General features: G+C 40.6%; 2 protein-coding genes across 2 annotated transcripts in view; one reads left to right on the top strand and one right to left on the bottom strand.

The window, feature by feature from the left end:
• Positions 1 to 3,027: 3,027 nt before the first annotated feature.
• Positions 3,028 to 15,325, top strand: LOC134677018 (zinc finger protein ZFP2-like). The gene is made up of 3 exons (XM_063535432.1): positions 3,028 to 3,122; positions 10,284 to 10,427; positions 13,511 to 15,325. The coding sequence occupies exons 1-3, from the start codon at positions 3,059 to 3,061 to the stop codon at positions 14,995 to 14,997; spliced, it is 1,695 nt and encodes a 564-aa protein (XP_063391502.1). The 5' UTR covers positions 3,028 to 3,058; the 3' UTR covers positions 14,998 to 15,325.
• A 2,605-nt stretch (positions 15,326 to 17,930) lies between these two features.
• The window catches only part of LOC134677152 (UBX domain-containing protein 4-like), a 35,652-nt gene continuing 29,741 nt past the window's right edge, over positions 17,931 to 23,841 (bottom strand). Inside the window, exons 11-12 of the mRNA XM_063535611.1 lie at positions 20,005 to 20,182; positions 17,931 to 19,592 (exon numbers count right to left, since the gene is read on the bottom strand). Of these exons, the coding sequence (XP_063391681.1) occupies positions 19,541 to 19,592; positions 20,005 to 20,182 (230 nt within the window). The 3' untranslated portion in view covers positions 17,931 to 19,540. The remainder of the gene's footprint in view (positions 19,593 to 20,004; positions 20,183 to 23,841) is intronic.

Below are 23,841 nucleotides of genomic sequence, written 5' to 3'. Positions count from 1 at the left end.
CGCACACATACACAGCCTGGGCGCATCAAGAAAGGCAACACTTGATTTGAAGTCCACCTTGTCAACAGTATGGTTGTCCTTTTTTGACAAACGGCATTTTAGAAGAGCGAGGAGAGAGAAATGATACTAGTTGCTGCGTCGTGAAAGAGAACAGAAAAGGTTGGGCCCTTGAAAATAACAATCATTATCACGAATGTCATTAATGTCAACTTGACTTTTAGCTTTTGCTTTTAGATGCATACCGACTTCCACAATATGGTTTAGTGAAATTCGCTTTGATGTAAGTATTGTTTAATGAATGAGATGCCGTATTAAGTACGATTCCCACCGAACGGGCGCAGTCGAAGCGCATTTCACATTTGTACGGCAGCAAGCCGGTCCGCTACTCGCGGACGCGTCCAGACGGACTCAATCGCTTCTGCCTTACCCACCTAATGTTTAGGCACATTGAAAATGCGCTCCGGCGCTGCCCGACTGCCCAGCCCAGTCGGTGGGAATCGTACATTACTCAAAATCTTTGTTTTAAAATGAAATACTTAAGCCTTTTTTAGGTTATGCCTGTTTTGGCCTTAGCTATCATATCAATGGACTACTAGTTACCAGAGGTTGGAAACGGTGAGCTATTTACCATCTATTTATATTTACCTTATAATTTGACATGCCTTACGTCATATTATAAGGCAAATATAGTTTGTCAAACCAATTTGTCAGTAAATAGGAACCAAAAAACTATATACTCATCTTTTTCTTTTGGGTACTAGTTTAAGACAAGGATAGTATGATTCTCTCTGTCTATATTTGAAATGAGACAGTCCTTTGACACACTATAGCGCACCCTTGCCGACCTTTGACTACTACAACTACATATTTTTGTTCTTTTCATTTGCTAAATGATATGGAAAATTACATGCAGTGTCATGTGAAGGGGTCGGGTATCACAAGTGAACATGAAACCAGGATATGTTCCCACGAAATTTGCATGTCCACCAGACAGAGAACAAGCTATTACAGGATGTCAATCCTCTTTGCAGTATGGGGACCAATTTAAAAGTCCAGGTACATCTTACACCTTTAAATAAGCAATTCTTATGTATTTCTATGTATATTTCGGGAATTACCAAAACAGCTCTAACAATTTCGATGCAATTTGCTAACCCCCATGGTTTTCGGGGATGTAAAATTGATCTACTCAGGTCTTATCTCTGTGAAAACGCGCGTTTTTGAGATTTATATGTTTTTTATGATTGGACATTTAATACAACACAACCACTTCTTTAAAACTATCCTGGAGGGGGGATAGGACACAAAAGGGGTAGAGAAAAACCCAGAGGCAGCTTTTTAGAACAACTGAAAGAAACAGTAGGGGTTGTGTCCTATCAAGGAGTCAATGAGCTGGAGCAAGATAGGAAATGCTGGAAGATACTCCACTGACAAAAGAATAACTCTTAGCAAAGCTCGGTCTCCAAGAAATTTCATAATATATTTATTTCTTGTTTCATCAAGGTTGTTGGTGGAATTACTGTGACCTCGCGAGTGTAACTTAATCTCTTGTCGCACACTCAAGGTCTAGGAGAGGTGAGGTTCTATTTTGCTGCGTTGTGGGATTAGCCATCCAAGTGTGTTCCCACACTCTATTTTGGCTCTGCTCTGCTATTTTGAAATAATTCCAAAAACTATCAACGAATAAATTATATTTAGTCATGGAGCCGGTTTTTTATTTATAATTTTAGTTATTGTAGTTAGCTGTAGTCTTTAATTTTAATTTATAATTTTTTGCATATGTTACTTACTTGTTTAGTTATTTAATGAATTGATTTAATCATCAAATCTGCTCACAAAATTTCACAAGAATCTGTTGAGAAATGCGACCTGTAGAGGAGAACATCTGGACATACGAAACCATTTTTGCCCAAGCTGAAATAGAGACCTTACCTAACAGAATTAGTTTCACTTTTGACAAACTATGAAATAAAATCTTGCATTTCAATTTTAACCTTTTTTCCGAAATTTTACAAGTAAGTATACATATTTTTGGGCAAAAATTTAATACTCGTCTAACTTAAATGCTTTTTAACTTGGCAGTGCACATTAAGGAGCAGACATACGATATGCAGCATTCTGACTGTCAGATGGAGACACAGTGTGCGGATCAAATTAAAGAGGAGTCCTCATGCTCGGAGAGTGAGGAGTGCAGCATGAGTAAGGCAGTGATGCTGGCCGGCCTGTACACCAACCACATGCTGGAGAAGCCCTTATGTTCGGACAGCTCAGGCTATGGTGTAAGCGAGGCAGAAAAGCTAGCTGATGAGCTAAAGGAGGAGGCACTGTGTTCTGACGGCATGGAGTGTGGCATGACTGGCATGAGCGAATCGGCCATGCTGGCTAGTGTGGATACTGACCATGATGTAAAGGATGAGCTCATGCTCGGATCAGAGCATGTGAAAGAAGAGCCTTCGTCGGATAGCGAAGAGTATGGAATGAGTGAGGCAGCCATGCTGTCAGACCTGTATGCTGACCATGTCGTAAAGGAAGAGTTAGTGCTGGGGCCAGAGCATCCACATCGGCCAGATGTATCTCTGGTAGTCCTCGGTAAGTTATCCTGATTTATATTTGTGAGATTGTCAATGCTAAAATTTTTCAATACATAGCAGGTACCTAAATGATTTTTTACTAACAAATGTCAATACCAATTATATCTGTTTATCTATTTTTGTCTAGTACACAGGCCTAAAAGAGACTAGGTTGATTTGTGTAAGATAATCTTATCATCATGGTTTTATTCTGAGCAGACTGGGCGCTAGCTGACGAGGACGGTTGCCTGCAGGAGTCTCAGGAGCACACCTCACAGCCGGCACTGAAGGACTGCTGCGTAAGGCTCGAGCGCCTCCACTACGGAGCCCCTGCCAAGCACACCATACAAGACACCACTCACACTGACAGTGAACCTTATTCTGAAGATGAAATGTACACTAAAGTTGACTGTGAGAGAGTGACTGAACCGGTGTGTGATCTTTGTGGCAAGAAGTTTTCTCTAAAGTCTGATTTATTGAAGCATGTCATGACCCACATTCACACGTCTAGTGTGGAGCAAGAAGGCAGCCGGCCTGCTGTCGCTGACTATGGTGAGTTCTTGATAATATAATTCAAAAAAACCGGGTGCGAGTCGGACCCGCGTTCCAAGGGTTCCGTACATTAAGTCCGACTCCCGCTTGACTGCACATTTGTAATAGGTTTTCCTGTCATCTGTAGGTAATGAACTATTTTGTGTATTGTTTTCAAAATGTTTGACCCAGTAGTTTCGGAGATAAAGGGGGGGTGGGAATGATAATTTTTTGGCTATTTTCTTAAATAATTTCTAACCTATTTATTTTAAAATTATAAAAAAAAATATTTGAAATTCTCACAATGAGCTCTTTCATTTGATATATACAGGTTGGAAAGATAAGTCGGGCCCTGGAGGGAAACTACCTTAAATCCTTAAGCTGGCTCATTTTACTTAAAGGAGACATTCCTTTATTTTTAAAAATAAATATTAGATCTTCTTAAGCCAAATGAGGGTAAATGAAAACATTACATGATCAAATAATGTAGGTTAAAGTCAGGTCGTTCAGTGACTGATCCAGGCGCTTTTGTATTTGGTTGGTTAATCAATAAATATAACTACCCGAAAATGTAGAAATTATTTGTTTACTTTTATTTAAGTACCTAAAAATACAGAAGAGTGTAACAATATGTGGGAACACACTTGGATGGCTAATCCCACAACGCAGCAAAATAGAATCGACGCGCGGGACGCGCGGGGGGGTTAGCGTCCATGTTAGTGATGGGCCAAATCGAAAAATTTTCAAACCGAATAAGTCGACTCCGATTTAAACCCAAATCGGTTTGCAAACCGATTTGGCCAAGTCGATTTAACTTCTACTTTTTAAGTATCAGTAGTTCAAACCGCTCCGTAGTCTATAGCCCGCTCCAGACTATGCGCGTGAATCGCGGGCGAAGCCGCGAACGCGAGTGTGGAGTCGATTTCGCTGTCTGCGAACATCGACGCCACACTTGCGTTCGCGGCTTCGCGCCGCGAATCGCGCACAAGTGTGGAGGGGGCTTTTGAGTTGAGGAAATTGAATTGTCAATTTTACGCTTTGTTCGATCCGATCGACAGCAAAAATTTTGACTTAAAACTTTTGTAATATTTTTTTAGTTTTGTTGCGCGGTAAATCACAATTTTATAATTTCTAAAGCTAAAACGGGAAAGCACTATACGAGCAAGCAGGAAAGAACGTGCGGTCTCGTGCGATTTCGTGTCATTGCCGCGAATCGTTGAGTTACCAAATCGACGCAGCGCAAAACTGCCAAACCGATCCAAGTATACCGCCAAATCAATCGCTTTAAGCCCATGCGAAATTGAACCTTACAACATAAACAATAAGTTTCATTTTACTTTACCTGTAGATACCAAGTTTCGACTCGACTCAATAATGGCGGCAATGGTGGTTTGAAATCGATTTGCGTACATTTTAATCCTCAATATGTCAAATGAAAGTGACGCATCAACAAATATGAAAGGATGCGTTTAGAGCGGGTGAACGTATCTTAAGTCGATTTACGGAACACTCACGTCGATTTAGTCGACTTCAGACCTAAATCGGTTTGAACCGATTTGTGAAGTCGAATCGTAACATCGCTAGTCCATGTATGTTCTCACGGGCCCCGACACTACTGTCTGTACCTTTCTTGTGAAAACACGCAATAAATTTATTAGTAATTTACATCGGAGTTTTCAATGGGTCACCACCTCTCCTAGACCTTGAGTGTGCGACACCAAGACCTAAGTCGCACAGTGGTGACCCCGACGTGATTTCTCAAACATCGAAGATTTAAGCCTCAAGGTCAGCGATGACTGATACACCAGCAGCCCTGAGAGGAGCCCCGGTGCAACTGCCGGCCGCCCCTACGGCTGCCCGTCCGGCCGCCCCTCCAGCAGACGGAGGCGCCGCCGCAACCTCCAACGCCGAGCCACCAGACGTCAAACCCGATATAATGGCAATTTCACTGTCGTCCCGTTTGCCGGAATTCTGGACAGATCAGCCGCGAGTGTGGTTTATTCGCGTCGAAGCCATCCTCGCGCCGCAGAAGCTGGGGGATGATTCCAGATTCGATCTCGTGGTCGCCAAGCTGCCTAAGGAAGTGATTGTGCAGCTTACGGATTTCCTGTCTCGCCCGCCGGCCGTAAACAAGTTCGCCGCGCTGAAGGCCAAGCTGTTATCCTTGTTCGAGGACACGAGAATCCGTCAAATTGAAAAATTGATCGGTGAATTGGAACTCGGTGAGTCGAAACCAAGCCAGTTACTGAATAGAATGAGGGACCTGGCTCGCGAAAACTTCCCCGATGAAACCCTGCGGATTCTGTGGCAAGGCCGTCTACCTGTGAACGTGCGAGGAGTCCTGGCAGTGGCAGAAACAAGTGACCTCGACAAATTGGCCATTATTGCGGATAATGTGACTGAAGCTACGCGTCATAGCTACGTTTCCGAGGTCAAGCAACCGCCGTCATTCGGTAAGCCGCTGTGTGACAGCAACGCGTCAACATCAACCTCTTCGCAGTCAGAGATAGCGTTCCTGACTAAACAGATCGCCAAACTCACCGCTCAAATGTCAAATATGGAGCGGTCAAGGTCGCGGCAGAGAAATCAGAGGCAGCGAGGACGCAGCTACGGGAGGTCAACATCGCGCGCTAGGAGCTCTTCGCGCGGTCAACCTCGGCGTACCAAGGACGACCCAGATTGGCTTTGCCGATATCATTTCAAGTTCGGCGAGAAGGCCCAGCGTTGCTACCAGCCGTGCGCGTGGAAAACGTCGGGTTCGGAAAACTAAAAACGATGGTGCAATCGTCGACGGAGGTTTGCACTACATCGGTTAGCCGTCGTTTGTGTGTTACGGATAGGGAAAGTGGACTTAAGTTTTTAGTCGATACGGGCGCCGATGTTTCGATTTTGCCGCCAAAGAATCGTTTTTATAGTAACGAGTGCGCGAGATATAAACTTTACGCCGCGAACGGTACGGAAATAAAGACATTCGGGACTAAAACGTTAGTGTTGGACCTCAAATTACGCAGACCGTACCGTTGGGAGTTCGTCGTCGCCGACGTTAAGCAGCCTATTTTGGGAGCTGATTTTTTAGCCCATCATACGCTGGTTGTCGATTTAAGTGCACGTAGGTTGATAGACCTGACGACGTTCCTCAAGGTCGCCGCAAAAATGGTAAGTACCACTCAACCCTCAATTTTTGCATTTAGCGTGGAACATCCCTTCCGTAAACTGTTGTCCGAGTACCCGGAAATTACCAAACCCGCCTCTTTCAAAGAGACGGCACCGCATAACGTGCTACATTACATAGAAACTACAGGGCCACCAGTTTTTGCGCGTGCTAGGCCGCTTCCCCCAGATAGGTATAAGAAAGTTAAAAAAGAATTTGAATTGATGCAAGAGTTAGGTATTTGTCGCCCATCGAAAAGTGCCTGGGCTAGTCCGCTACACGTGGTAGCGAAAAAGAATGGCGACATTCGACCTTGTGGGGACTACCGGATGCTTAATGCTATAACTAAGCCCGATAGGTATCCCATTCCGCGATTGCACGATTTTACTTATATTCTGGCGGGGAAGCAAATATTTACTAAGTTAGATATTAACCGCGCGTACCACTGTATTAGCGTTGCGCCAGAGGACATTGAAAAAACGAGTATAATAACACCATTCGGACTATTTGAGTTCCCCCGCATGAGTTTCGGGCTCAGGAATGCTGCCCAGACTTTCCAGCGCTTTATGAATAATTCCGTACTTCAAGGTTTGGACTTCCTTTTCAATTACCTAGATGATGTCATCATAGCTAGCGACAACAGTGAGCAGCATGAGGGACATCTAGCTTTAGTGTTCGAGAGGTTTACGAAGTACGGAATCACGATAAATCTGGACAAATGCTGTTTTGGACGCTCTTCGGTTGAATTTTTGGGGCATCATGTCTCGACGGCAGGTATCAAGCCGCTCGAGGATAAGGTAAGTGCCATAGTCGACTATCCGAAGCCAGAAACCATGGAAGAGCTGCGCAGATTCCTAGGAATGCTGAATTTTTATAGAGGTCACATTCAGGACGCAGCCGTCAAGCAAGCAGAGCTAGATAAGTATTTAGTTAACACCAAAAAGAAAGACAAAACCAAGATCGAGTGGACAACAAAGGCAGAGGAGGCGTTTGCGCAGTGTAAGGCAGGTCTTCAACAGGCAGCTACACTCGCGCACCCCAAGCCAGACGCCATTTTAGCCCTTATGTGTGACGCATCAGATATTGCCGTCGGCAGTGTCCTTCAACAACGGGTAAATAACTCATGGGAACCCTTGGGATTTTTCTCGAAAAAGTTGTCCTCCGCTCAAGCTAAGTACAGTACGTACGATCGCGAACTCCTTGCTATTTACTTATCAATCAGGCACTTCCGTAAGTCGTTCGAAGGTCGCCAATTGACCCTGTATACCGACCACAAGCCCTTATGTACAGTATTTAATAAAGTAGGTGACGACAGCAAGGAAAGTCCCAGACGCGCGAGGCAACTCCTTTTTATAAGCGAGTTCACTACAGACATACGTCATATAAGTGGCAAGGACAATGTAGTCGCAGACACGCTGTCTAGAGTCGAAACAATTGATTGCCCGTCGGTATTAGATTTCTCAGAATTAGCCGACGCACAAGCTAAAGATGACTATGTTTTGCGCATGGCGCAATCGACTCCCAATGACGCAAGCAAAGTGCAACTCAAACTAATAACATTGCCGACTTGCACTAAACCTATCCTTTGTGAAACTTCTACACGCGAAGCTCGACCTTATTTACCTTTAGAGTTCCGTCGGAAAATATTTGATAGTTTACACTCATTAAGTCATCCCGGAATACGGACTAGTAGGAAAATGGTTAGTAAACGCTACTTTTGGCCAGAAGTAAATAAGGATGTAGGAAATTGGGCTCGGTCGTGTATTCAATGTCAAAGGGCGAAGGTCAGCCGACATACGGTGTCAGATCTAGGCACATTCCCCGACTCAGCAGCTTTCGAACACATACATGTAGACATTGTGGGGCCATTGATAACAACTTCAAACGGGTATAGGTATCTCCTAACTATCATAGATAGGTATACGCGTTGACCCGAGGCATTCCCTATTACTGAAATAACCGCGGAGATAGTGGCCAAAACCATTTACGAGGGCTGGATTGTTCGCTACGGTTGTCCGCTAAGGCTAACTAGCGACCAAGGACGCCAATTTGAAAGTAGGTTATTTGCAGAACTAATGAAGTTGTTAGGGGTAGATAAGATAAGAACCACCCCCTATCGGCCAGAGTCAAATGGTCGTATCGAACGATGGCATAGGTCACTCAAATCTGCGCTCATGGCAAAGCTCGGAGACGGAAGCTCATGGGTAGATCTGCTTCCAAGTGTAATGCTCGGGTTGCGCACCGCGGGTAGGTCCGACAGTGGCATAAGCGCAGCGGAAATGACGTTCGGTCGCACGCTTCGTCTGCCAGGAGCGTTTTATGAAACGACGCGGGATAGGGACCCCGTTGACCCTTATAGCGTGGTAGAGAAAATTAGGGATCACATTTCTAGTCTCAAGCCAGCGTTCAAGCGAGATAGACGGGATAGGACTATTTTCGTACATAATGACTTGCTCACGTGCACGCATGTTTTCCTTAGAGACGACACGGTCCGCAAGCCATTAAAACCGCCGTATGATGGACCCTACAAGGTCATCGAAAGGGGTGAAAAGGTATTTTTAATACAACTTCCCGGCAGACAAGCTCGTGTGTCTATCGATAGGTTAAAGCCAGCATTTATACTTAATTTGGATACTGACCAAGATGTCACTAAAAATCAAAGTAGCACAGACAATAGGAGTACGTCACAGGATATGGGGGATCGGGAAACGCCATCAGCGGCACCATCGCCCATACCTGTCCCGGTGACTCGGACCACACGCAGCGGAAGGACTGTTAAAAGACCAGTCCGATTTCTAATTGATGATTGAGTTGATATTAACCCATGTGCACATTAGATTTTAGGATCGATCCGTAGTATTAGTATATATATTTTATTTTTTAATGTGTAATATTATAGTGTCATGTAATTAAGTGTCGATTTCCGTATAAGGGGAACTTAAGCATTCTTGCGAAAAGAAGCAAAGTCCTCCTGAATACAAGTTTTACCTACTGTTATGCTTTATTTGAAATATGACTTATTACTTAATAGTTATGGCACCAAGTTGCATTGCTGTTGTAACATCGCACGGTTCGGCCGACCGAGATGCAACGTCAGTAATGTTTACGAGGTCCGCTGTAATGCAAATGAATCATTAAATTGTGATTAAATTATACTTACCTATAGCGCTATATCTTAGGTTGCAACCTAGTTAAGTAGTGTTTTGAATTAGACATACTTTTTAATAAATCTTGTGTAATTTTATTTTGTATTTTGTATGCAAGCAATTTTGTAATACTTAAATAGCGATTTCGATGGGACGTAACCAATTTCTATCAGAGACCAGCGTAAGCGCTACTGTCTTACGTTGTGTTATTATTTTTATTAATCATTATTCTACTTGGAAGAATGGGTCTGGGTCAAAGTAAAGACGAGAAGTCCCTGAACAGCAACATCGCGGTAGCCCAAGTACAGTCGATCTCCGGGCAGGTCGAAGCGAAACTAAATTACGTGGGAATAGGACTCATAGCAGTTGGCGTGGTCCTGTGCATAGTGCTGGCGTATATACTACGGGCCAGATGTAAGAGTCATGTTAGAAATTGGTTGCGCAAAGCCGTCGCATCGCTGCCGCCTCCTACTGCAACTCGAGCCGGCAATGTGATACCGGAGCAAGTGTATTAACTGTATTAAGTGTAAACAATTGTGTCTATCTTTAACAGTGTAATTTTAAGTAAGGTTCCGTAATAATTGATTGTTTCTCTTTGTGTTTTGTTTTTTCCTTTTTTTTTTCAAAAAGGGGGGGATTACTGTGGGAACACACTTGGATGGCTAATCCCACAACGCAGCAAAATAGAATCGACGCGCGGGACGCGCGGGGGGGTTAGCGTCCATGTATGTTCTCACGGGCCCCGACACTACTGTCTGTACCTTTCTTGTGAAAACACGCAATAAATTTATTAGTAATTTACATCGGAGTTTTCAATGGGTCACCACCTCTCCTAGACCTTGAGTGTGCGACACCAAGACCTAAGTCGCACAAATATGTTTTCAGCATTTGAAGAAAAGCCATCAAAGGTCTCACGGGGGCCTTTCATCAATCGAGAGCTTGCGCTCCGAGACTGCTGCGTGCGGTTAGAACGCCTCCAACACCACGAGGCTCTCGCCGGCCACGACACTGCCCAAGACACAACACATAGTAAGTGACACGGGACCTGATACTGAGAATATATACGCTAGAGACTGTAAAAGAGAATAAGCAAAGATATATATAACTCCGTATAAGATAAGTAAAGTCTAAGGAAAGAACGTACCTCGGAAAATCAAGAAAAATTCATGCTCGAATAGATGTCGCCATACCTTTGGCCTATACTCGTGTAGATGGCGTTGGCGACACCGATTGGTATTTAACAGTTTAACACATATAAGTGAAAGAACATGCGTTTAAATCATATATGACATTCTAAAAAAATCATTTACCCATATATATAAATGGTGTGTCTGACCATGGGGCTTTAAATCCAGGGCTTGATTTTACTCGCTAAACTGAGCTACTTTTACTATGGGACCAACCCTGAAATCGGGGAAAAAATTTTGGCTTTTCCATCGAAAACGTCGACTACTGATCAGCCAAAATGTATGAAAAAGAAAAAAAAATTCGGGATTTCGGGGCTGGTGCCACAGTAACTGTCAGTATGTATCATACTGTCAATTCAATTTATTGATTTTAGGAAACACCTCATAAAAGTATAAACTTGATTATTTTTGAAAGTACACTTCTGAGAGATTTGTGCCCTTATTAAAAAATTATCAAAAGACTTAAATTTACATCATACTAAAATTTCGTGACATTTGACTGAAACCATTTTTTCCCTATGTTTGCTGCGACTACAAAACGACTACTGTGACTACAAAATTGACTACGACAATAACCCTCTATACACTCTATTCTCTTTGGAATTAGGCACTGGTCCCACCGCGAGCTAGTAAGCTATGAACTATCGGCTATAAACACGAACAAAAGATAAGCACTCCCGTGTAAATAAAAGAGATACGGCGATATTTATAGTTACTCGCCCAGCGGTGAGCGGTGGGACCAGTGCCTTAGTGTGTGATCTTTGTAGCGACAGGTCCGCTCTGAAGGCGGAGATGAACATAACCTCCTAAGGCCCAGCCATACTAAATGAAAAATCCAGAATTTGCCACTGAAATTTGAATCTATAGTGCAGGGAATAGAGTTGATTTTGGTTTTGTTTGAAAATTGAACGAAACAAAACAAATGCGACTCTGTTCCAATTGAATATAATTTAAATTTAATCGAACCAGCGAAATGCTATACATGGAAGTATTATGTCCGCTCAATTATGACCCAACGCAAACTACCCCGCGATAGGCGGTACTTACAAACTGCTCGATTGGCAATCTCAGTACGACCGAGATGACAGTCAGTGACAAATGGCTAAATTGATTTATAAAAACAACGTTTTATTGTAATTAAAAATATATTCATGTGTCGTGAAGTGGTGCAGAAGTTATTTTAGTTCATACCTAGGACAGTGGAATCACTTTTCACTTGTAGTAAACAGATAACTGCAGTAGAATTTGGAAAAACATGACGATTTGTTTTCAATACTACCGTGCTAAGCTAAAACGTAACAACTGCATACGACTTTCATAACAACATACGACTTTTTAAATTGCGAGGATAATAGGGATGGTGTTATGCTAAATGAAGTAGACTATTTTATTAACTTGTGTTTGGTTTAGGTATTTTCTATATAATTATAAATGTAGTAATAAATTCCTTCTTACAGATTTGTATTTTTCTTTTTTATTTCATGAGATGGAGCTAAAAAAACTACCTAGTTATTTCAAATTAATAATCAAATTTGGTATTGTCATTTTACATTACTTTCCATTCAGATTCCCACAAGATGCTATTCGCAGAGAACTATGGAAAAAAGCTGTCCAATTAGAGAGACATGAAATTGAGTGGATGTCTGGCAAGATATCTAGAATATGTTCTATTCATGAGATATAACCCGTGAGATAATCATACCCGGTCTCCTATATGTAGATACACTTTTCCTATCATGCTTTCACTGAATTAATTTAACAAATACACACATTATCGGAAAATGTTGATCATTTGAATCCACCCTCTACTGTCACATATATGTAGGTTCTCTCTCAAGCCATTTCCGTCAGTAGACAAGAGCGGCAAACATATTAACTCACATTATAGACGGGTCTAACGCGAATTATATTCAATTACCTTGATTTACCGACGTAAAATCAGTTTCGTTTCGTATAATGTGAGTTAATATGTGTTCAAAACGCGAAAGTTTAAAATATTATAAGAGAGGCAAATTTTGAAAAAGTAAGCGCGCGAACGGCTGTGGTCCTATACAAAATTTTAATTTTGCACCTTTTTCTACTGACAAACTTGCTTGACCGGCTATATACATATAAAATATTCTGAACTGAAAGTGGGGATTTATTGTGACTCCGCCTGTTCAAATATTTTTGACCCGATTCGTGTACCCGTGTAAATTTTGCAGACTGTATAGCCAGTCCGATTTCTAAGATCAAGTTCGCCATACATTTACTATGGCGTACTTGATCTTAGAAAAACGGTCAGACTATACCTGAACGTGAATTCGCACTGCCATATAGATTGATAATAAAATATACAAAATACTTATTATAGCGGAATACATTTATACAACAATGATATATTTACTTATGTTGAGTTAGTCTGTCATTTCATAACAACATTTTAACTAGTTATCTTTTAATCTTCATTAAATTATTATACGTGAATTATTTGACTGGTTCTTCAATGTATGGCATAAACCTGTCCCTGTCCAAGTCATATTCTAATCAAATATGGACCGCGAACTCTCAGCGGCCAGTACGTACAGCAAGAAGGTTATTAGCGGATTAATGTCGCTGATTGGTAGTTATTGACATTATATGCATTTCATCTACACTTAGCTATGTACCATTAGTGTATTAAAGATGACTATTATTTCGTTTACCAGCTTTGATTACAGTCTCTGTAAACGCTTCGTCTTATTTGAATGTAGGCGTAATTGTGTATGTGTGCTAATTTGGCCCGAGAATTTGAACGGTAATGTTCCTAAAGGCGGTATCCATGGTTATATATGATCGCAGAATCGAACGGAATAAGTACTATAGGTAGGACCTTGGGCGTTAGGAGGATATTATGATCCATATACTTAAATAACGGTTTACAAGAGTGTAATAATTTGCTTTCAGTATTTGAAGAAAAACCGTCCCCGGAGCGCGTCCTTAGTCAAGACTCTCCGCTCGCGCTCCGAGACTGCTGCGTGCGGCTCGAACGCATCCAACACCACGAGGCTCTGGCCAGCAACGACACTGCTCCAGACACAACACATACTCAAACGGAATCTGATACTGAAAATAACGCTAGAGACTGTAAAAAAGAATTAGTGTGCGATCTTTGTGGTGAAGGGTTTGTTCTGAAGGCGGATTTAATGAGGCATGTAATGATCCATATACATGTATCTAACGCTGGCTCGATTGAGCCAAATAATTCACAATACAAAATAAGCACAAATGTCTTGAAGGATAACTCGAATATAGATGCGCATGTGTGTGAAATTTGCAGAAAAACATTTCACCACAAATATGACTTGATTCGTCATATACAAAACACACACACGCAAACAAATTCTAAAATAATAAAAACAAAGTCAACGGTCTATGAGTGTGATAAAGATAAGAAAACATATCCCTGCGACACATGTGGAATACATTTTACACAAAAAGTGTATTTGATTACACATAAACGAAATCACACGGAAAAAAGGCCTTATTCGTGTAACATATGTGAAAAACGTTTTAAAACTTTTGGTTGTTTGAAAATTCATGGACGCGTTCATACTGGTGTAAAGCCATATTCGTGCGAAATATGTCAAAGAAAATTTGCGATTAAAGGCAATTTAGTGACGCATATAAGGACGCACACTGGGGAGAAGCCGTATAAATGCGAGATGTGCAACAAGCGGTTTACGCAATCTAGCGCTTTAGTTTTACATAGAAGAGGGACCCATACTGAAGTAAAACCATATTCCTGCGAAAAATGTGACAAACAGTTTATAGAAGTGCGCCTTTTAAACAAACATAAAAAGGCTCATACAGGCGAAAAACCATATATGTGCAAAATATGTGAAAAGCAGTTTACGAACTTCCGCGGCTTAAATATGCACAAGGTTAGCCACACGGGTATTACGTGTGAAATTTGTAAGGAACATTTTACGCAACGGGAAAGATTTGAAATTCATAAGCGAACTCACACAGGCGGAACGGTATATACTTGTGCGCTGTGTAGTATGAAGTTTGTATGTTTCTCGAAATTTAATAGGCACAAACGAACACATACAAACGAGAGGCCATACGCATGTGGAATATGTGGTAAGCGGTATAAACGAGCTGGGCATTTAACTGTACATAACTTGTATCACACTGGCGTAAAACCGTTCTCCTGCAAGATGTGTGATAAGAAATTTGTGGAGCAACGTTATTTGATTAGCCACGAACGAATACACACGGGGGAAAAACCATTTTTGTGCGAAATCTGCAAAAAACGGTTTACGCAAAAGACCCATTTGAACATACACATGCGAAGCCATACTGGAGAAAAGCCTTATTCTTGCGAAATGTGTAATATGAAGTTCAGATATTTGCAGGAATTTAAAAAGCATAAAGTGCAATGTACATAAAGTGAACTTTTAGCATTCTACACTTCGAGCAACACCGGCTTCCGACATGTCGGAAGGGAGGAGCCCAAGCGATATCTTACCGTACGATTCATTCTGCCATTTTTTACGGGGGGAAACGCGCACATAGTCGCACGTTTCACTCACTACATACAAAATCCAATCTGTAATGACGACACAAATACATAGAAAATGACACAAGTCAAAGACTAATCTTGCACACCTCGATCTCTTTTTGTTTACGGACGAGTCACGACACGCACCGCCACAGGTACAGTTGTGCCTATGCTTCGACAGAGGGGAAATAGTACGAATGCCGTCTCCCCACCCGGTGGACCCGGGTATGTCCTTAAACTACGTCCAAGACCACCGGTGGACGGGCAGCAGCGTCCCTCAAATTCGGTGTACTCGACTGCGATCGCCAACCCGCCTGCCAAGCGTGGCGATTATGGCATTCACCCCCCATCATGCAGGTCTAAGGGGGAGGCCTATGTTCAGCAGTGGACGTCTTATGGCTGAGATGGGTGTTGCTCGAAGAGCATTACGTGTGTATTACGTGGTCATAAATATAAAATTACATAAATTGTATAACTTCTTTTATTTATTATACGAATATTTTAACCCTTTACCAGGCTGACATTTCAATAATGCCAATCGAATGTCAGCCTTACTCATCGATAATAGAACACATGTTTGAAGTGCCCTATGTAGGTAATATTATATTCCTTAGGGCCACTTTCACCATTCCACTAACCCGGGGTTAAGCGGTTAGACCGTTAACTCAGTGTGAAATTGTACTGGTAACCATGGTAACTTCAAGTTTAACGGGTTAACCCCGGGTTAGTGGGATGGTGCAAGTGACGCTTAGCCTGGTAAAGGGTTAATAACATCCCAATTTATTACCGTTAAAAGCATGATTTTTTTTTTTGTTGCTCAAGAGAAAATATATTATGTGAATCTTTTTTGGTCTTTACTACGCGAACATAAAAAAACATATTGCAATACTTAAAATGGACTATTAGTAGAGATGCACCAGATATCCGGTTACTATCCGGTATCCGGCCGGATACCGGGTAGTAACATTGCTTGATTTCGGAGTAAACAAATTGGATTTAAGAAACAGACACGGTCATAATCGTATTTTCTTATTATTTAAAACAGTTTAATAATTTCACTGACTTGCACGCGCAGTCATTTCGTACCTAGAAATGAGTCCGCGCGAACGTTTACTAGGAAAGTAGGAAACATGTCAAACCTGCAGAATACGCACCTGAAAAACCGAAATGTAGGTATAGTTCCGCTGGCCGAATATTCGGCAGCCGGATACTGGATATCCGGCCGAATATCCGGTATCCGGCCAAACAACTATCCGTTGCAACTCGACTATTAAGGGTTGAAATTAACAGTTTTTAATTTTAATAACCTCGTAATACGCACCATAATAAGATTTCCAATTTTTAATTTGAACCTTGTCCTATAAATAGATTGGAACGAATTTCGTTTGTTATAAAACGCAATGAAACAAAAGAAATATTACTTTACTAGCTTTTTCCCGCGACTTCGTCTGAGTGGAATTAGTACCAGCATCTAAAGTACAGCGCCTGGATGAAATTTAATAACAATTCGAGCATAATATGCTTAATTGTTTACACCAAAGACATATGTAACTTCGTATAAGATGAATAAAGTCAAAGAAAAAAACGTGCCTCGGAAATCAAGAATAAGTCATTCTCGGAGAGATGCCGCACACACCTTTAGCCTATTCTCGGCTAGATGGCGTGAACACACCGTTTCATATTTAACAATTAAACACATAGATAATTATCAGTGAATGAACATGGGTCAAAATGATATAAAAACAATAAAATCATTTATCCATATATATTCATTTTTTTGATAATTTTATACGTGTTTATTTTGAGTTACAGTCGTGTGTCGATAGATGGCAGTAAATTTACAGTGACTACAACATTAACTATGACAGGACAGGACCTCTCTATACTATCTATTCTTTTTGGTTTACACCAATAAACAGGCACTTCATTAATTTTCTCATTTCCACCTCTCTGGTTGTCTATTACCTCTTCACGCTTAAACCGCTGAACGGATTTAGTTGACACCTAGAGACATATACACCTCTAAATATTATAGATTTTTTTTTATCTGTATTTGGTATGTAATTCGACATTAAGAGACCTTAGTAATTGTAATACGTTAGATTGAATTGTTAGTTTTATTTTATAAAATTGTTGATGTTATTATTTTTGTTTTTATGTATATTCAATGTTGACGTGTAAAAGTGCCCTTGTGGCCTATTTGCTGAATAAATGTTGATGTTTGATGAGTTCAAATTTGGTCACTAAGAGTCACATATTTAGGTACCAATTACAGGGCCGTTGTAAACTATGCTGGGGCCCCTGGGCACATAAGAATTTGGAGCCCTTTTGGGAAGTAAAGAAAGCGAATTAAACTAACATTTTCTACTATGATCTATTTATTATGAGTAATCAAATATACTGTTACTGTCTTTCGGGGCCCTCCGGGGATGGGGACCCTGGGCACGGGTAGGGTTGTCATACGTCCGGATTTGTCCGGACATGTCCGGATTTTTGACCCTTTGTCCGGATTGCGGCCGGACTTGGCATGTGTCCGGATTTTTAGGAATGACCTTATAAAAATAAAATGCGCGCCCGGGGAGGGGGCTACGGGATCGGGCGAAGGGAAAAGTAGATCCACGATACGGTACACCACAGAGAGCAGCGCGCCGCCGGGGCGTCGTTCAAGCTACGCCAAATCTCTGCTATAAGAAATGTCCGGATTTTTAGGGTGATGTCCGGATTTTTGTCAGGACATTTAAATCTTCCATATGGCACTAGGCACGGGCCCCGTGTGCCCTTATGGTAAAGACGGTGCTGACCACTTACAATGAAACAGGATTTCCAAATAACCATATATTTTATTATTATTCATAATAAATTACAACGTGTTCATAACTATACTAGAAAACTGTAATTCCGTGATAAACCAACCAATAAGTGAATGCCTAAATAAAAATAAAATAAATTATATTATAATATTTATACCATTTATATGCATACTTGACTATCAGTAAAAATGTCGAGTAATATTGTCATTACATCGTTCTAATCAAATTTTCATTTTAATATCATTCCAATAACTAAACTGTCAATAGTAATGTCAATATTACTGTCAGTGTCTGGTCCGTAGTGCAATTAATGAAAGGACGCTTATCAAGAGGAATTTCGTACAATGTCCAGCCTGTTCCTATCTCTGTCTATCGCACGCGCGTAATTATATTTCTGTCCCGTCCATGATGTCGGCGGTCAATGCCACTGTGCGAGCGGGACTGCAATATGATTATGCGCGTGTGATAGAGACAGGAAATAGCGGGTTGTATGTATTGTGTTATATATATTGTACGCAATTCCTCTTTACAATAAAATTCTTTGCTTTCGACTTTTCAATGAAATCACCACACCTTATAAAACAAAGTCCCCCGCCGTGTCTGTCTGTTTATATGTATGTTCGCGATAAACTCGAAAACTACTGAACGGATTTTCATGCGGTTTTCACCTATCAGTAGAGTGATCCTTGAGTAAGGTTTAGGTGTATAATTTGTTAAGGTTTTGTGTAACCCGAGCGAATCCGGGGCGGGTCGTTAGTTATTTATTAAACACATTTAAGTATGTATGCGGATGACGAATATTATTGTATCAAAATTGATATACACGGTATAACATGAGGAAACCGAATAATTTTAACAGCGTATTCCTGATCATATTTAGAGACAAAAATGTCCTATAAACTTTTTTTATATTCGCCTAGTTTCAGAGATATTATGAATTTAAAAAAAAACTAGTTTTTAATGTTACACAGTCTAAAAGGCTTTTTTGATGGTGATGTTGCTGCTATGGGACGTAGACTAAAAATCCTTATTGATAGATGTCAAAAAGTGACAAGTAATACTATGCAAAACGTAGGTTTTACGAAAAAAAAAATGTTATAATTAATTCTAATTGACAAGTTTACCAATTACATTTATTTTTTATGTACAAATACATTTAAAAAATTGAAAGAACAAAACAAAAAAAAATTTTTTTTGGCGAAATTGACCTAAACTCATATCATATTACATTTTTTACTTCTTTTGACTTCAGAAATGCGTGGTTAAAATTATTCGGTTTGCTCATGTTACACCGTGTATTCAGACATTTTTTCAGAGTCCTCTTTTACAAAGTTTGATATTATATATCAGACGTGGCTCACTCCGCGATTTCGTCGCGTCACTATAAGTACACGCGACCCACACCAATGTTGGTGTCTAGCACTAGTTGCCGCGCACCGCTACGAAACGGACGCTTGCGCTTGCGCCACCTAGCGGACATATCTGTCGTAATAGACGCGTTAGAGAGTGAACCTTCTGTACCTAGTCCTATTATTCTGTAGTATTATTTCTATACTCTGTGATATATTGGTAGCCAATGTATTATCTTCACAATATTATTGTTGATGATAATAGATGTGTCTACATCTGCTGTGTCGAATTGCCGTTCCATGTGTTGTTGTCATCATCCGGTCTGAAAAAGAAAGAAGTTATATGAATGATTCATATATTCGGCATGATATGCGAATATTTTGAGTCACAATTATTATGAAAACTGTTTGTCAGCTAAGCACAACGTTTACTAAGATATATTTTTATGTTAAACAGAATTAATTAAATTAGATAGAGTCAATCAAATCACATTCATGTTAAAAATAAAATATTTTGTGTCCAAAAATGTGTCATCGTCTCATCGTATTTAACTACTTTCCAAAAATACATTTTAAATACCTATACCTAGTCTATGGTTATTTTTCGAGTAATTTTTCGTTTTAGGTAGCTGCAATAGATATTCTGAATAGTAGCCAACATACCGAATATTCGGCAAAGTGGCCGAATACCCGAATGGTTGCCGAATATTCGTGGCATCTCTAATGTGAGCCTACCTCTCCCCCCTCAGGCGGTGCACGCCGCGGCGCGGGGCGGGCGCGGGGGACGGGGCGGGGGCGGGCGGCCCGGGCGCGGCGTCCCCGCCCCGCGCCGGCGCCACCAGCGACACGAGCCACAAGTACAGCCGCGTGGACGGCTCCAAGATCATAGTCGATAGCAGTTGCGACACCAGCCCTGGAACAATAAGTACATTACGATACAAGTACGAAAAGTAGGACACTGGGAACGAGTGGCGATAAATTGAAACACGACCGAAGGGATATCAAAATCAATCAAAATATACTTTATTCATTTAGGCCTAGCAACAAGCTCTTATGAATCGTAATTAATCTTAATGTAATTATCAGAGCAATTTATTGCTGTTAATATTATTCCATAATAACATTGGATTATTATACATATATCAAATTTAACACTAAGAATTTCACAAAAGGATCGTCAAACACTAAAAAAAAATTATAAAAAAATACTAGTCTAGAATTTCTAGAATAAAATCTAAATGTCAAAAAAAAGCATAAGTAACAAAAGAAGTAAAGATAGAAGATATATTGTTGTTCAATACAATACAACACCACAGCCTCGACCGTGACATCATACTGGGGCAAGTTGAAGGCAAGCGCGCTAGAGGAAGAACCCCTACAAGGTGGTCGGATTCCATAAAACAAGCATGTGGTTCCATGCAGAGGGCAGCCCACACAGCCCTTGTTCGCGATAAATGGAGGGACATAGTTGTTGGTCACGATCCTCAGTCATGGGGGAACGACGAAGAAAGAAGAATACAATTTTCGTGAGTCGCGGCACTAGAGAATTCTAGTATCAAGTAGCGGTACTGATAGTTCCGCTACTCGATGCTAGATGTCGACTGCGAAAATAATAGTCGTTTTGGTATCAAAACTGATGTATGGAGTGAGCACTCTATTCTTACTATATTTCTCTATGGAAGTACTTAGTTGATATTGGTCATCTAAAACCTGTCTTTATACCTATGATACTGTCGTTCACTCCAGTCGCTAGCAAACAGGTTAATGTTGCAGGTGTTAGTGTGCACGTGTGTTGTTAGTTGTTGTTGTGTGTGTGGATGGAACTTGTCAGCTAACTGTCTCACCTACCATGTTGCTGACGGCAGAGGGTGGCGCTAACAGAGCGGCGCGGTTAATGTGCATGTGTATTGTTAGGTGTTGTTGTGTGTGTAATTGGAACTTGTCAGCTAAAACCTGTCTCACCTATCATGTTGCTGACGGCAGAGGGACGCGCTGGCAGGGCGGCGCGCGGCAGCACGAGCAGAGCCGCGGACGGCGCTAGTTCGAGTCGCCGAAGTGTTGCCTCTGTGTCGGTAAGTTCTCGACGAGGGAACGACACTTCGATTTACATATCTACTACCGGGTAGTAGTAACTACCTAATGCTAAGGAGCTCAAAGCCAATTTTAGTCACTCTATGAAATATTTTAGGGTCCCTACCTAAACCTATCCTGTATTCGAACTAGACATGTGCGCCGCGCCGCCGCGCCGCCGCCGCCGACGATTTTTCCACGCCGCTGCCGCCGATAAATTTGAGCGGCGTATAATCGGCGTGGGAAATTTTGATACCTATCGTGTCTTATTCCATGTTGCGTAGTGAATAGATAGTGTCAGAGGTATATAATATTTAAAGATCCTTATGCTTTTACGCTTATTATTTGCCAGTGAACCAAATTAGCATCATTTTTGTCGTTGCGGTGCAAAGAATATAATACTCACTAGGAGAAGAACGATAACTCCATACAAAAAAATGTCCCCAAACGTTTATACGTTTATACTAGTAGCACCTTCGTTGTGTACCAAACACTAAAGTTGACAACCGGTTTAGCCTGGCGGGTATAGGTAGTTATATAGTAATTCTGTTGATAAACATATTTGTTATCTTCATATCACGAAATATATGAAAGGTGCAAATAAACCCTTGTTTGTGGTATTATCAATTGATTTAAATAAAAGGCATGTTTATGTTTATAACATTGTATTAATACAAATTTATTCATATACATATATGGTACAAAAACAAGTCAAAGAACAATAAATAAAAATAACTTAAAATTAAACTAAATACAAACTATTCTTAAATAAAATAAAACTAATCTAAACTAAACTAAATCTAAAAAAGGCCCCTGTGGCAAGGTCCCCAAGATGCTGGCTGCGTTACCCCCGCTGAACTGCCAGACTAAAGCGTTGAGCGAGGTAACTGCCAGCTCTCGGGTCCCCAGTTGCGTCCCTGAGTCTCTTTGAAAGGTTTCCAAAGAGACTCAGGGCGCCAGGACCCCACGGACCCAGGGTCTCGACGCCGAAAGGAACGAAAATGTATTAATTATTAAAAAATGTTCTACATATAGAAATATACACTGAAAACTGGCAACTGGCAACTTAATAAAAAATAGACATTAATAAAGCGCATTCACAAAGTTTTCAGTATAATACAAATAACATTAGGCATGCCTACCTATTATACACTTTACACACAGATACACTACACTTTACACACGGCATTTTACACAGATTTCCAACTTGTATTCCAACATTTCTTCACGGTTAATTAATACGCTTTCCAGATGGTTATGACTCGGTTCCTTCTGAACCCACTAAAGCTGTAAATTTCACTCTGGCTGCTTCAACAGCTGTTGCTCCGCATTTAGCACATTTTCTATGTGCATTGCTGTATTCCATGTAGGTACAGACTTACAGTCTTAAGTGGTAGTACCGCTACGTTGTATTTATTATTTAAAGATTTAATAAATAAAATTTTCGTTATGAACTTTAACCACAGCAGTTGGATAAAGTAATTGACAAATATATTTTTGTATTATGGTGGGTAGCCGTACCTACTCTCCATATATTTTATGGACTTTGATAAAGGCAGTTTGAAGCAAATATTCAATTTTAAAACTTAATCGCGTATAATTAAGTTTTAAGCGTTTTAATTCCCGTTTTATGATTAATAATATATAAAATTCGTGATAATTTAAATCAGAGTTGCGAGCAATGTTGCTGTAGAAAAATGTTTTTATTTTTATTACTCGTAACTTTTTCTTGGAGGCCAACGCACACATAGAAGCTTCAGGCGCACACATGCGCAATTATTTGGGGACATAACTTTCTTAGGAAGTGAACAGGCCTTGTTGCGGTGTTAGCTGTGATATCGATTTAGCGTTAATTTAAACCAGATCTAGTTTCTGGATCTCAGGTTATTATTTGATATTTTATGGCACAGCTTTTTTGTAGAGCGCATTTTGTATTACGTCAATAATCTCGTGATTGTCTATTTAATCAGTGAAGTCAAGAAAATAGCAAGTTCATATCCTAGGACATAAACATGCTATTTTCTTCTTAGAATCTCCAGCAAGTTGTCACCACGGTTATAATTGCTGATTTTATGATTTCTCGTGTGATGCTGGTGACACGAATAAGGAATTATTTATGATTTGATTTATTTGCGAAATATTATAAAATTTCATTTAAAATTACCTACATACAATCAATTCTTAGTCATCATATGGCGATTATCAGCTTCCTTTACTTAACAATATAAATTTCAATCAAAATTATGAAATTCAGGTTAAAGCTTCGTAATAAGCTAGCTATACCTAAACAATTATACCTAGGTACTTATAGGAACTTAAATCACCAAGTATCATCACTAAGCTAGCAGTAAAGAAAACAAAGTATAGATGGTCAAGCAAAACTTGTCAGTAGAAAAAGGCGCGGAATTCAAATTTTCTATGGGACGATAACCCTTCGCGCCTACATTTTTCAAATTTGCCACCTTTTTCTACTGACATGATCTGCTTGACCAAGTAAAGACC

This window comes from Cydia fagiglandana, chromosome 25 (assembly GCF_963556715.1).
Source record: "Cydia fagiglandana chromosome 25, ilCydFagi1.1, whole genome shotgun sequence".
NCBI lineage: Eukaryota > Metazoa > Arthropoda > Insecta > Lepidoptera > Tortricidae > Cydia > Cydia fagiglandana.
The sequence above is the reverse complement of the archived record's forward strand: the minus strand, read 5'-3'. Positions and strand labels throughout refer to the sequence as shown.